General features: G+C 36.3%; 1 protein-coding gene across 1 annotated transcript in view; it reads left to right on the forward strand.

Moving 5' to 3' along the window:
• LOC127416140 (proline-rich membrane anchor 1-like) overlaps positions 1-7051 on the forward strand; it is a 41640-nt gene extending 34589 nt beyond the window's left edge. Inside the window, exon 4 of the mRNA XM_051655303.1 lies at positions 4889-7051. Coding sequence (XP_051511263.1) covers positions 4889-4991 — 103 coding nt within the window. The 3' untranslated portion in view covers positions 4992-7051. The remainder of the gene's footprint in view (positions 1-4888) is intronic.
• Positions 7052-14576: the final 7525 nt, after the last annotated feature.

Here is a 14576-nt window from a genome sequence, read left to right on the forward strand (position 1 = left end):
TCAACTTTTCCCTCTCTTTGTCTGTAGTCCCCACATGCTTTAAAACGTCCACCATTGTGCCTGTTCCAAAGCAATCCAAAATTACTTGTTTAAATGACTGGCGTCCTGTTGCTCAGACCCCCATCATCAGCAAATGCTTTGAGAGACTAATCAGAGATTACATCTGCTCTGTGCTGCCTCCATCACTGGACCCATTGCAGTTTGCTTACCGCAACAACCGCTCCACTGATGATGCCATTGCATCTACAATACACACTGCTCTCTCCCACCTGGAAAAAAGAACACTTATGTGAGAATGCTGTTTGTAGACTACAGCTCAGCATTCAACACCATAGTGCCCTCCAAGCTTTATGTGAAATTCCGGGCTCGGGCTTAAACAGCTTGCTGTGCAGCTGGATCCTGGACTTCCTGTCAAGCAGACGCCAGGTGGTTAGAATAGGCAGCAACATCTCCTCATCACTGACCCTCAACACTGGAGCCCCGCAGGGCTGTGTTCTCAGCCCACTCCTGTATTCTCTGTACTCACATGACTGTGTGGCAACACACAGCTCCAATGCCATCATTAAGTTTGCTGATGATACAACGGTGGTAGGTCTGATCACTGACAATGATGAAACAGCCTACAAAGAGGAGGTGCACACTCTGACACACTGGTGTCAGGAGCACAACCTTTCCCCTCAACGTCAGTAAGACAAAGGAGCTTGTGGTGGACTTCAGAAGAAGAGAAAGAGAACACAGCCCCATCACCATCAATGGAGCACCAGTGGAGAGAGTCAGCAGCTTCAAGTTCCTGGGTGTCCACATCACTGAGGAACTCACATGGTCAGTCAACACTGAGGCCGTTGTGAAGAAGGCTTATCAGTGCCTCTTCTTCCTGAGACGGCTGAGGAAGTTTGGAATGAACCGCCACATCCTCACACGGTTCTACACCAGCAATGTAGAGAACATCCTGACTGGCTGTTTCTCCACCTGGTACGGCAATAGCACCGCCCACAACCGCAAAGCTCTGCAAAGGGTGGTGCGAACTGCCAGACACATCATCGGAGGTGAGCTTCCCTCCCTCCAGGAAATATATACCAGGTGGTGTGTGAAAAAAAGCTCAGAGGATCATCAGAGACTCCAGCCACCCGAGTCATGGGCTGTTCTCACTGCTACCATCAGGCAGGCGGTATCGCAGCATCAGGACCCGCACAAGCCGACAACATGACAGCTTCTTCCCCCAAGCAATCAGACTTTTGAACTCTTGATCTCTCATGATCAAAATACATCAGCACTGCACTTTATTAATCTTATTATCTCACACCGGACGGTCATAAAATATATTCTCTCTTAACAACACACTAGCAACTGACTATCAGCTGACAGCCTGAATGTCAATACAGTACAATACAACCTACTGTATATTTTATATATACTATATATACTATTTTTTTTTATTGTATAATGTGTATTCTATATTGTGTGTATTGTATACTGTACATTGTATGTTATTATTTGTATATTGTGTTGTGTGTAATTATGTGTATATTATATTTTAAATTGTGTTGTGTAAATCTGACATCACTGTCACGACTACTATGTTGCTCGGAACTGCACCCAAGAATTTCACACACTATTGCACTTGTGTATATGGTTGTGTGACAATAAAAGTGATTTGATTTTGATTTTGATCATATACACGGAAACATTAACATACCTTCTCCGCTTTCTGTCATCTTCCTCGAGGTCTCTTAGGTGAAGGACATACTTATTTTGTAGCTCTCTGTACTCCAAAAGAGCTAGTGCAACAATTACTTTCCTGGAGGCATCCATCTTTTTTTCTGACTTGTCGTGTTGTGTGTAATGGAACGCATCCAACTCGGATTTCTTGTTTTTTTTAACGGATATGACGTCGATCCGAGTCCTGAGCTCCGACTTCCGAGACAAATGGAATGCAGCATTATTACTGAAATCAATTTCACTATGGAAATTTTGAATAGCATTTTTACTTCCATAACCCCAACTGTTGAGCACTGTTGTATGCATGTGTTGTTTTAGCAGTAACATGGTTGCTTGGCATTGGGGTATCCATTAGCTAACTGAAAATAGTCAATAGCTGCTTTCATATGGTTGCTACAAAATTATGTGGTTGCCTTCCATACATCTGTTTTATCAGTGCAACCACACTTTTTGAAAGTTGAAGCATTAAATGTTCCCTATCCAATCCAAACAAACACTTTACTGATATTCATGTTGGCTTCTTACAAAATGTGTATCCCCAGCATCCATCCCTCTTTATGAGGCTCTCAGGCCCTCTCTACTATTAAGATAATATGTGACTGACATGATTTACTTACAAAAATATCAACAGATTGGATCTGAAAGCTCCGCTGTATGGGCAGCTCTGGATTTTAATTTGGTTATGAAGGCAATTGGCTGCAAGCAGGTTGTATATTTCAAATTGTAATAAAGAATGGACAGGCTGGGGTGCATGCCACAGCTTTAAGTCTAGCAGCCATTACAGCTTGCGGGAAGTCATTTAAACTAAAAAATAACTCACATTGATGACCTGTGCTGCTGTTCATCACCCAGACTTTGTTAGTGTCTCAATGAGGGACCAAGAGGGCGATGTGCACCCAGCTTGTTGAAACACAAATATGATTAAAAAACAGTACATGGAAACAAAGAATTTTACACTGTGAAGAAAATGTAGACACTGTAAATAGTATATTTTACAGCTTTTTGATTAAAAGTCATGGTGATTACCACCAAAAATAATTGTCCCTCCTTTTCTTTAAAAAGGCAAAAATCAATGTTACACAGGCACTTAGAATGCAAGTGAATGGGGCAAATTTCTGGAGGGTTTAAATATAGAAATGTGAAGCTTATAATTTTATAAAAGCACTGCTTTTTAACATTCTTCTGTTAAAACTTGTGTATTATTTAAGCTGTAAATTATTTTAAATCACTGTTTTTATGGTTGTTTTAGGGTTTACAGCATTACATCCTCATAGCAATGAAGTATTAAAATTGGATATAACATTACACAAGAATGGTAGGTAAATTTATCACACCAAAATCATGTTAACACACATATTGTTTATGTCTAGTGGCTATAATTTTGAAATAGTGAGTATTTTAACGTTTACGAATTGGCCCCATTCACTTCCATTGGTGGTGCCTCACTGTAACCTAAATTTTTGCTTTTTTTGTAAGAAAAGGAGGGACAAGTCAAAATAAATTTTTGTGGTAATCAACATTATGCCACAAATGCTGTCAGTTGACCTCAACTTGTACTGATCACAAAATATTTCTTTAAGACCTCTACGTCTATAGTGCAGTGCTTTGTGATGCATCATATACACTTCAGTGGGCATGGCTGTGAAGTTTTGGTTTTTTTAGGCATAAGAGGGTTGCCAAAATTGCATGTGCAAAGCACAAGCGATAAATGAAGACAGCCCGGTTAATAAGACATTGAGATGTTGGTAGCTAGTGTAATGAGCTGTATGCATAGACGATTTCTGTTCTTGCAGCTGGGTGCCCAAAATGATCGAGAGGATCCAGGATACCTACTGGACAGTGAAGGATAATGCTTAATGTGACAAAGTTTAAAGTTTTTACAAATAGTAAGAGAAGGATTCAGACTTAAATAAAAAGATTACTTATGTCAGATTAATTTGAAGTTATGATTAAAACGCCTACTGCAACTGCAGTTTTCAGCAAACATTAAGAAAAGTGAGAGAGTGAAGATGCAGTAAATAACCAATATGCAGCATTTCAGCACCACTGGAAATGAACAGCGACTGATCAAACACAAAGGATAGACATACAGTATATTTATACTAGATTGTGAAAAAACTGTCTGACTGTATCTCTGAAATCAGAAGCATAGTAACTATGTCCATTTTGGATGTCCAGTAGCCAATACCTATAGTCTATGACATGCTCTTTATAGGCATGGAAAAGGTGGTTTCCAAAGGAAAGGACTAATTGGATGTAGGCTCCTTTAAATTATAGAGAATGCAAGTAAGTATATTTAATCATATTGCTCTACTGACATACAATATCATGTATTAACTGTAATAGTCAGGGACATAGTTTCATGTTCCACTGTGATTCCAGAGACATGCACTCACCTGCTGTTGGAATCCACAAACTGCAAATGCACAGACTGAGTTTAGACTTTCACAGACGTCCTAATTACTTATTTCTCACAAAAATAGCAAATAAGTTAGCAACATGAAAATTGCACTTGGATTTAGAGTTTTCAAGAAAATTAGATAAGACTTAGAGGTCGTAGCGCATTGTGCTGCACCTTATGCAAAAATAGAGCCCTATATCCTTTGACCCTTACCTTTTTCATAGTAATTTTTCATATGTAATTGTGTTTTTTATTTATCACAGCATAAATTCAACGTATCGATGAAAGTGGTGATGCACCAATTAAATCTGGAATATTTACTATTATATTCTATTGTAAAGGAGTCATGTCTAACACTTTCAAAATACAATTGTTTTGGGGGGAAAAGATTATGAATGATTATATTTTCATCTTGAATTAAACAAATACTTCCTCTGTGATTTTATCATCCATGCATCAGAGGGTTAAACATCTATGGCTTTCATTATTTTAGTTTTTATTATTTCCAGTTAGAGTGTTATTCATATACACAAAAGGAGCCATATACTCCAAGCCCATGGTCTCAAATCGTAACTGATTTCTTTCCCATTTTGTCTTTCAAACATCTACTTTCCCATTTTGTTTCAATTTACATTTCAATTCACTTAGTTCACATCTTCATAAACCCTGAGATGTCTGCAACACAAGTCCTCAACTTTACAACCAGATCAATAGCATCCTCACTCTGAGCAGAAATAGTAATCTGAAGCTTTGTATTGTCTTTTACAGGAAACCCTTACGAAAAGAAGAAAATGGCACCAGCCGAGGGGAGTATGCCATGAGCTCACGCTGTAAACAGCAGGTAGTGGAAACCAACAACACTGGAGTATAGTGCCCATTCTAAAGCAAGTTATATACAGTGGAAACTCTGTATCCCATAGCACCACCATCTCTCTAAGTTTATGAGATGGACACAAGGCGTACTATGAACTATAAACCACATGGCTGCCCTATTTGGGATATAATACTGTTTGAAATGTTTTGAAAAAAGTGTAAAGATAATGACTGACATGGGTATAAGCAAGTATAAGCAGGTTTTGAGGAGACATGGATACCCTTAAGAGATGCTGGCCGCTGCACAAGTATAATGGGACTCATCCTGTCGGGCCCCCAAGGCCCCTCTGAGGACAATGTACAACACCAACAACAAAATAAACGCATGCACTTTCTGTTGAATGCAAAGATGTTTTGAAATTCCTGTCTTCTCTAGTCTTTTACTCTATCTCTGAAATGTCCCTCATTAAACATTAAGGGTTCTCTCATCTCATGTAGATTATCTAAGTGTTTAGTGGTAAAAGTACCACATTGGCCCATGTTTTGGTATAATCTGTTAATGTGCCCAAATGGATTGGTTCATCCTGCACTTTGTGTACCAATATATAAGACAAGAAGAATTTTTTTCCCTAAAATCACTTGCAAAAATGTATTGCTTTTATTGTGTTACTATGCAATCGGAAAGGATTGAAATGTTGAGGTGCATGTTATTCATTCAAAAATACAATGCTAGCATTTGCATTGGGAATTGTTAGTGCTAATTCTAGTCTTACCATTCTAGACATAGATTTCTATAAACATACATTTTAAAGAGGCTAAATAATGGGGTATGTAGACCACTTTATAAATACATGCAAAAGAAAAACACAGATATAATAGATATTTTAATAATATTCAACATGTCTGTCTTACATTATATACATTTTACACACAATTTTGAACAATTGATATCAGTTTAACTTCCAGTATCTGTCTGTTCAGTTGAAATGAAACAGAAATGACATTTTGTTTTTTTCTATACTACAACACAAACCATTTTTTGGATGCAACAAAGGCTATGTATAACATTCCTCAGTCATTTCTACAAAACAGAAAACTGTACGGTTAATATAACAGACAACAGTGCACTAGTATGCAGTGTTACCAAACTGGATTTGATTATCATTTGTGGTCTGTTGTCCAGCTCTTTGAGTCCTGAGTATGCTTACAAACTATTTTAGATTCACATTAAGTCTCTGAGTCATCCAAACAAAAGTCTTCTCTCCTTGACCTTTGTTGGAAACTCTTAACATGCGCTTTTGATATGACTGTTTATAAGCAATTATTGCTTATATTTTTAAAGTCATTATTACTGTTAGGTCATGTGGGTTAGTGTTTGCTCATGGAAAAGAGATGTAGGCTAATGCATCAAACAAGCATAAACCTAAAAAAAAACAACATAACTTTTTTTTTTTTACATTTTAGCTTGTTATATCACATTTAATCAGGGCCTCTGCATTTTGTTCATTTCAATATTTTTCATCAGCACGGTACTGTATATCAAACCAATGCTCATATTTACATGTATATATAAATATGTTTTTGTACACAGGAGCTTGTTGTATTTAGAAAATCCAAACTAGTGATATAACAGTGCTGCATTGTGCATACATAGTAACACTGAGCAATGAGTCACAAGCTTTTGAAGTGTACATAATGTACAACCTTGTGTAAACCAACATCCCTTCTTTAGCATATTCTGTAAAACATTCTCACAACAGACATCTAGTCACAAGCCTGTTCAAAAAGATATATGTACTGAAGCTTTATGTGTATTATACTGTAAAAAGGTACTCAGAATTGTATTGCATGAATGTACATATCAATATTTGCCTTCTTGACAGTCTATCGTGTGTACAGAGTAAGAGAAAATCTATATAGGGATAAGTATAAGTCGATGTGTTGTCAGAACAGAAGTGTTATTGTTTGTCTGGAACAAGCCATTAATGTATATTTGAGTAATCAGAGGTTGTTGCACAATGTATGCATCACATACCAAAATGTAAACAATTATTTATTGTGCATTGAACTAATTTAATTGCAACTTGCTGACTTTTTTAGTTTTAAATAAAATTGTACTACTGAATCATATCTGGTGCTTATTTGTCTGCAAAGATAATGGATCTCCATCATAATTTAAATTACAAGCATAATTTCGTAATCCTGCACAAATTACACCAGAGAATTAGTACACAGCTGTGATATACTGTACATGTCTGCTTTTCCAGTCTAAAAACAAATACTGTACTTTTGCCAGAGTCTGAAGCTACTTCAAATGGAGTTTCTTTTTTATTTACTGATACTGATATTAATATATACAGTAAATACATACTGAATCTGGTGATTCTTTTTTTTTTTTTTACTATTCAAGTGATTTGTCACTTGAATTTTATCAAAGTTTTGCTCTTATTACATAGTTTAGACCATCACCTTATATTGGTCAGCCTTGGAATTTTATTCTATACTCTATATAATTATGATATAAATTTGTCGTTTTTGTTCAAGGGTTAGCAAAAAATTCAGTAAACCTACTTGTCATTCAAGTACTGTCAGAGCATACATTTATTGAAGTGTTAAATCAGGGAAAAATTGCAGGGGGGAAATGTTGTTGACTGGGTCCTGTCTGCTGACAGACCTTACTTGACACGTAATTTAGAAAAGTGGAATATCAAGATGTCTTTTCTGTAAGAACCGCAGTGTAAACATGTATTTTCTCTCAATGTTGCCAGATAAATTACCCAGTGAGGAAAAGAATGATGAATTGCCTGGAGAAACTGAGGGTCGAATAGGCTGTTAGTCAGTCACATTTACGTGAAAAAGTTTATGCTTTACGCTATTTACTCTGTCAATTAGTCAGGCATCAGTGAAGCTTCATGTCAGTCAAAGTTATGAGTTCATGGCTGCATATTATACAGAGCTTCTTCAGACCCTTAACCAGATATCTCAGTTTATTGCATTACGATTCCTACATTTGTTATCCGAGATATATATATTATATTAATATTATTATTATTATTATTATTTTTTTTTTTTTTTTTTTTGTGTGTGTGTGTGACATTGCTTTATTATGGAACATTTTATAGGAAAAAACACACAAATATATTGTATGCATAAGTTTGTCCCTGTATTGCAGAAGCTCAAAGTTTAAACATATGGCAAATAATTGCCTTTATAAGGACACACTTGCCTTATAACTGGCTTATTTGAATCATTAAAAATATTTTCTGGATAAAACCTCACAATTTATCAACGTTTCGGTTGTAAGTCTGGGAGTCTAAATACAGCAAGGCACTGAGTACTAACACACTCTATGCGTGTTCAGGTTTTGCCTATGTTGTGTGGACCAGTGAATTCATCAACAAGTTTCTGTACATGTACAGAGTAGAGGTCCCTGCCCTCCAGGCAGCCATGCATTGGCCGCTGGCAGAATAAGGAGTTGCTTCTCTCACCTCTTCTGCTTGACTAGGGTTCAGTTTCAAAGCTTTCTTATAATCGCCCTCTATAACAGGTGACCCAGTATTAATGCAGTGTTGATGTTGTTTTAGCAATGATTGGACACCCAGAACCACATCAAGTCATAAGAACGTTCCTTGAGAGGACAGAATATAGCATACTTACACAAGCCCTTGAGCAACCAAAAATCCACACAACTAGGGACTCACACACTAGGGAGTAAATCAGTAAACCTGGAAAAGAGGGAAATTCAGGTTTAAAGGGATAGTTCATGCAAAAAAATTAATTCTGCCTATTTTTATTCACCCACATGTTGTTTAAAACCCAAATTACTTTTTCTTCCTTGGAACACAAAAAGGAGATGTTAGGCAGAATGTTAGCCTCAGTCACCATTCACTTTCATGGCATCTTTTTCCATACAATGAGAATGAATGGAGACTGAGGCTATCAGCCTCTAACATTCTGCCTATAGCAACTTGTTGTTGGTTGTATGTTAGGGAACATCAGAATGTTAGCCTCAGTCACCATTCACTTCCATTGTATGGAAAAAGATGCCATGAAAGTAATGGTGACTGAGGCTAAATTTCTGCCTAACATCTCCTTTTTGTGTCCCATAGAAAGAAAGGGACTATTTAGGTGTAGTACATGTGAATAAGGGAGGCGTTTCTAAATAAGAGAAGCTGGAAGAACTGTTCTGTAACTTCTCCATCAGACGTGCCATTTGAAGATAATGCAATGAGACGGCTGGGGCCATTTAGAGCACTGATGCATCTCTTCTCCACCGAGACTTGACTTACACAGGAACAAAGCCAACCCGACAGCCTGTAAATCGCTCTCCTCAACTCCTGTTCATGGGAGGAGAGAGAGTGAGTGGGGTCCACTTATAAACAACACAAATCTATAGATATATATGACTTCCCCATGACAGCTCTGTAATCAATGATATAAGCTGCCACACAACTTACTATGGACACTATTTCTCAACAGCTAGATTAAATTATACTTTGCACACTATGCATACACAATATTTGTGTATAAAGTTAAAATAAGAAAACAAAATATAAAAGAGAGGAGGAAAGAAAATGATAGCTCTCACTGTGTAAGTGTGCAATTATTTTCAGGATTTGTAGCACTGCATTTAGCCCGAGCTGGGTCAATAACAAACTCAAGCATGGCTCCCAAGCATTGGCACAGCTGAATCGAAGGACTTTTGGGCCATATGGATCAACTGAAATGGACTGGAGGGGATAATCCTTCTGCTTTCCACCATAAGCAAAACCAATGCACCACCACTAATGCGGCTGCGCACATTTGCATTTCACTGGTCTAAGCCACAGAGTCAAGAACAATAACAACAATATCTGCAGAAAAATGTGCCTCTCTTTTCTGAAGATTTTTTTTTTTTTTTTTTTTTCAGACTTAAAAGAGTTCAAGGGTGAGAAAGCCAAAGACAGTGGTTTCTGTTGTATTAAAGGGATAGTTCACCCAAAAATGAAAATTCCCCCATCATTAATCAACTTCATTATGTTCTAAACCTGTAAGACTTTCTTTCTTCAGTGGGATACAAAAAGGAGATTTTAGGAAGTATGTTAGTCTCACCATTCACTTTCATTGCATTCTTTTTTCAAACAACAAAAGTCAATAGTCTGAGGCAGCCCCTACTATTCTGCCAAACATCTCCTTTTGTGCTCCATGGAAGAAAGTAAGTCATATGTCCTTAGAACAACAAATGTTTACAGAATTTTTATTTTTGGGTGAATTATTCACCCAGAGGGTAATGGTGTAATGTAACTAATGAAGTTTTATATACCTATTTTCTATATTTGCTTATTTGGTATGAGCCATACTCTGCAATTATTCTGAATTCATTCTCACAAAAGGAACAAATGGTTTTGTTTCTGCAAGTCACAGGTTTATCGTATAAATGCTGCTCTGGTAGAATATAGCACAAGGTGCTCCTTAACAGATGTTCTCATCAAGCAGAAAATAACTGCCCAACAAAAGCCCTTGATCCAAAAATAACACACCATCCACTGTACCAACATTGTGGTTAAGCCCAGAGTAAGTTAGAAAAATGGCACTGTTGTCTTTTACACAAAGGCTCCATCTGCTGGGTGTATAGAGAAACCAAAAGATCTCTTAAAGGGTAAAGATTTACCTTTTTCTTAAAGGAAAAAAAAAAAAAAAAAAAAGACATGCCACATCACTTTAATAAAACACTTGACATATGTATGTTAATTTATGTTGACCACTGGGGCAGATGACTCTGCAACATATTGTATCTTTAATTTCTAAACCTCTTTGAATGGATTTGATATGTCTGCTTTTTTCATATCACAAATCTACATACAGAGCCTTAAGCAAACCCAGCAATTGGTACAGTGAAATGTTGATAATAGCATTTATCTCTCTTTTGAAGCTGTGATAATGGCAAAGCAGTATCACCAATGATATTTTTTTTCTTTCTTTTTTTTTTCTTTCTTTTCTTTTTCTTTTTTTTTTTCTGCTAAGTCTTTATGCTGGCTCTGAATTATATTAAACAAAACTATATAAGGCATAGCATAAGACAGACTGAGAAAAGATGAGAAAGACACCGGATGAGGGGATTCAAGAGGCTACTGTTAAAAATAACACTGCTTCACTTATTTTCCTACTGGTCAAATCTTTTTTTTTTGTTTTGTTCCTTTTTTTTTTTTTTTTTTTTTTTTTTTTTTTTTTTCTATATTTATAAAATATTAAGAGGACTATTTTTAGGTTTTATTTTGAGAATAGAGGTCCACAATGAAAACAATCTGATGTATTATTCAGCTGGCTAAATTTAGAGGAACTATATTAAGATGGGGCACTTAGGCTACGGTCTGATGGCACTGTTCCGTGTGCTATTAATATTCAGCCACTCAGACATGATGAAGACATTGGGGAATGCCCCTAGAGGTGGATGCAGTTCATTTAGGGGTGTGTCTGTCTATATGTGTGTGTTGCGTTAATTTTTATAGTAATGTTTCATACACTGCCTTGACTAGACCTGGTGTTCAAAGAGCATTGCTATATTTCATCTAATCTCTCTTTAAATTCCCCAACTTTATACACAGAGACAATGAAATAAATGATAGGAATTTGTTATAGAAACTTCATACTCATAAAGGAAATATTCTTTATATAATATCTTTACAACATTCTTTAAAATATATTTTTAGATATTATAAATATAGCTATTTGCTGTCATGTTTTTGCCTATTTTATGACTTTTTGAAAAATAAACAATGCTTGTTCTATGATGTAATTAAAGACATACTGCTCATTCTATCACATTGTAATCACATAGGCTATTCTTAGTTTTAGACCTTCTTAGTTTAGTCCCACCCTGAAAAGAAATTATGTACAAAAAAAGAACCTGAAAGAAATCTTTTTTAAACTTCATGTTTTTTTTTTTTGTTTGTTTTTTAGACCATCCTTCTTAACACATTCATTGTTATATAGCAGCCACAGTGGATATGTTACTGAGTTTATAATTCAGTGTTGTAACCTAGCACATCATCTATACTGTATATTAAAAATGTTTGTACTGTTTCATATGTATTTTAGATTTGTATATTTGTATTTCACAGGATACTTTTCCAGGACAAAGTGCAGGGCAACATAGCTACTGTCACCACAGTGCTCACTACATTCATCCATCCATCAAAAGTTGCAGAAATACTTGCAAATCTCAGCTATTCTGTGCGCAGTGTAGTTTCTATCACTACCAGTGTTAGACCACAAGAGTGCACTAAATTCTCAATGTAATTTCTGTTTGCTAGAGTTTTCTGCCCTGCTAAAGTGTGTGACATATAAAATAAGGGTTGTCAAGCGTAACTGTTTTATCAGCTTCACCTTTTCCCTTATTTTAAATTCTGCTTCTTATGGCATCTTGATGTAAATAGCTCTTCCATATAGAATCTCAACACAAAAGTGCATTCCTTTGACAGAATGCCATAGACTTTCCCCTTGAGAAATGTTTCTGTGCTGAGGATAGTGTCAAACCATGATGACATCTTAAAGTATGCATACTTCCTTTTTAATTTGGTTATTTGCTGGTATGTTTTCATTTCTAAATCAATTTCTGCTCATAAATAAAAAATATTAATAAAAATAAAAATCCTATTTCACATTTTGTTGTTATTACAGAACTTTTTACGTCAAACGTTGTGTCACTTTTCTATTAAAGATAGAAAATTGGTATTGAATTGGTCCATTTTGATGGGACCATAATGAAACTCCATGAAGAATAGCTTATGAGTCATGGGTATCTCCCACATCCCATCTTCAATAACAAGAAACAAGAAATAAATGAAAATGGGGTGAAAAAGGTCTCAAAAATGCATAAACATTTGCAACCACTAAAATTATCATGAACATCCAATTAAATAAATATAAGGGATCCTACAGTGTGGGAAATAGTGAGCCTTGTGACACCTTAAATGTGTGTATGTCCTCATGGCGAACACAAATACAAACACACACACCCCAGGAGACCATTTCATGCAGAGCTCACTCATTTATCATGCATAACACTGCACACACACTCACACCACAGTGGTCACGTATCTTCTATCCTGCTCATCCTCGCCTTAAAGGCATAGTTCACCCAAAAATGAAAATTCTCTCATCATTTACTTACCCTTATGCCATTGCAGATGTGTATGGCTTTCTTTCTTCTGCAGAACACACTAAGAATAGTTCAGTTCTGTAGGCTCATTCAGTGCAAGTGAATAGTGGGCAGAAATTTGAAGGTCCCAATATCACACAAAGGCATCATAAAAGTAATCAATACAACTCTAGTGGTTTAATCAATGTCTTCTACAGTGATCCAATCGGTTTTGGTTGAGAACAGACCAAAATGTAATTCCTTTTTCACTATAAATCTTCATAGCAGTGTCCTTGGCGATCATAATTTCAAGCTCGATTGCACTTCCTATAGCGCCATCTAGCACTCTCCGCATGCGTCAAGCACTAGGAAGTGTAATCTAGCTTGAAATCATGATTGTGCCTTAGAGACTGCAATGGCAAAATGTCCAGTAAACAAAAGCAATTATATTTTGGTTTGTTTTCACCCAAAAAAGGATTGGATCGCTTCAGAAGACATTGATTAAACCACTGGAATAGTATAGATTAACTTTATGATGCCTTTATGTGATATTTGGACCTTCCGAGTTCTTGCCATCATTCACTTGCATTGTATGGACCAACAGAGCTGAGATATTCATCAAAAAATCTTAAATTGTGTTCTGCACAAATGTTCTAGCTGTGACCAGGAGGGAAAGAACATTCTGTCCCAAGTTTTGGGAATATCAGGAAACAATGTTTGCTCTAGAGACAGTATTGCCGCTATTTACATGTTAATCTTTGCTAAATCAGCTGCAGCATGCCAGAAAGAGACAAGAACGTACTGCTGAGTTATTTTCAATATACAGATCCTGTGCAGATATAGCCAAGCTGCACATTATTAACTATACACCAGCATTACTGGTCAGACTTTTCATTTTTTTACACTACATCATTTGATAAGCAGCAGGAATCGGTAATCTGTTTTTGATAATGATAATCAAACTCTGTATGACTGTCCATACTAAAAAGAGCTTGAAAGAAAACCACTGTTTTCACAGTAGGTCTCACAATATTTAGGGGGTCAGACCGTTCCATTTCACTGTGGTTCAGTTTGATTTTCACCAGGTATTGCACACAAGATCCTCTCTCATGACTGGAGACACTAAGATGAGTGATGCAATATTGCATTTGACACAATAGGATCACACAAAAAAATTGTGATGTAACAACAATGTGCATCAGACATTTTGGTTGTTGTTGTTTTTTTTTAAAATAATTTCTCATGTCTAGGAATGCATTTAAATCTTGCTTGTTTTGTAAAGATTTAATGAAAGAAACTGTGCTAAATGGAAGGGTAGATGTACTATTTAAAAAAGGTTAGAACAGAAAGAAAGTCATACTACCACAATGAGGCTGAATCTCAACATTCCTGCTGTTCTGGAAAAATAAACAAACAATGGGGATTCTAAAATTCTTGAGACCAGGGTCAACGTGGCTTCTGAAAGACGGATGTAACCTAACCTCCCGAGACATGGCAATTAATTGGCAATAGAGAGATTAAGTC

The sequence above is a fragment of the Myxocyprinus asiaticus genome, chromosome 25 (assembly GCF_019703515.2).
Source record: "Myxocyprinus asiaticus isolate MX2 ecotype Aquarium Trade chromosome 25, UBuf_Myxa_2, whole genome shotgun sequence".
Classification (NCBI taxonomy): domain Eukaryota; kingdom Metazoa; phylum Chordata; class Actinopteri; order Cypriniformes; family Catostomidae; genus Myxocyprinus; species Myxocyprinus asiaticus.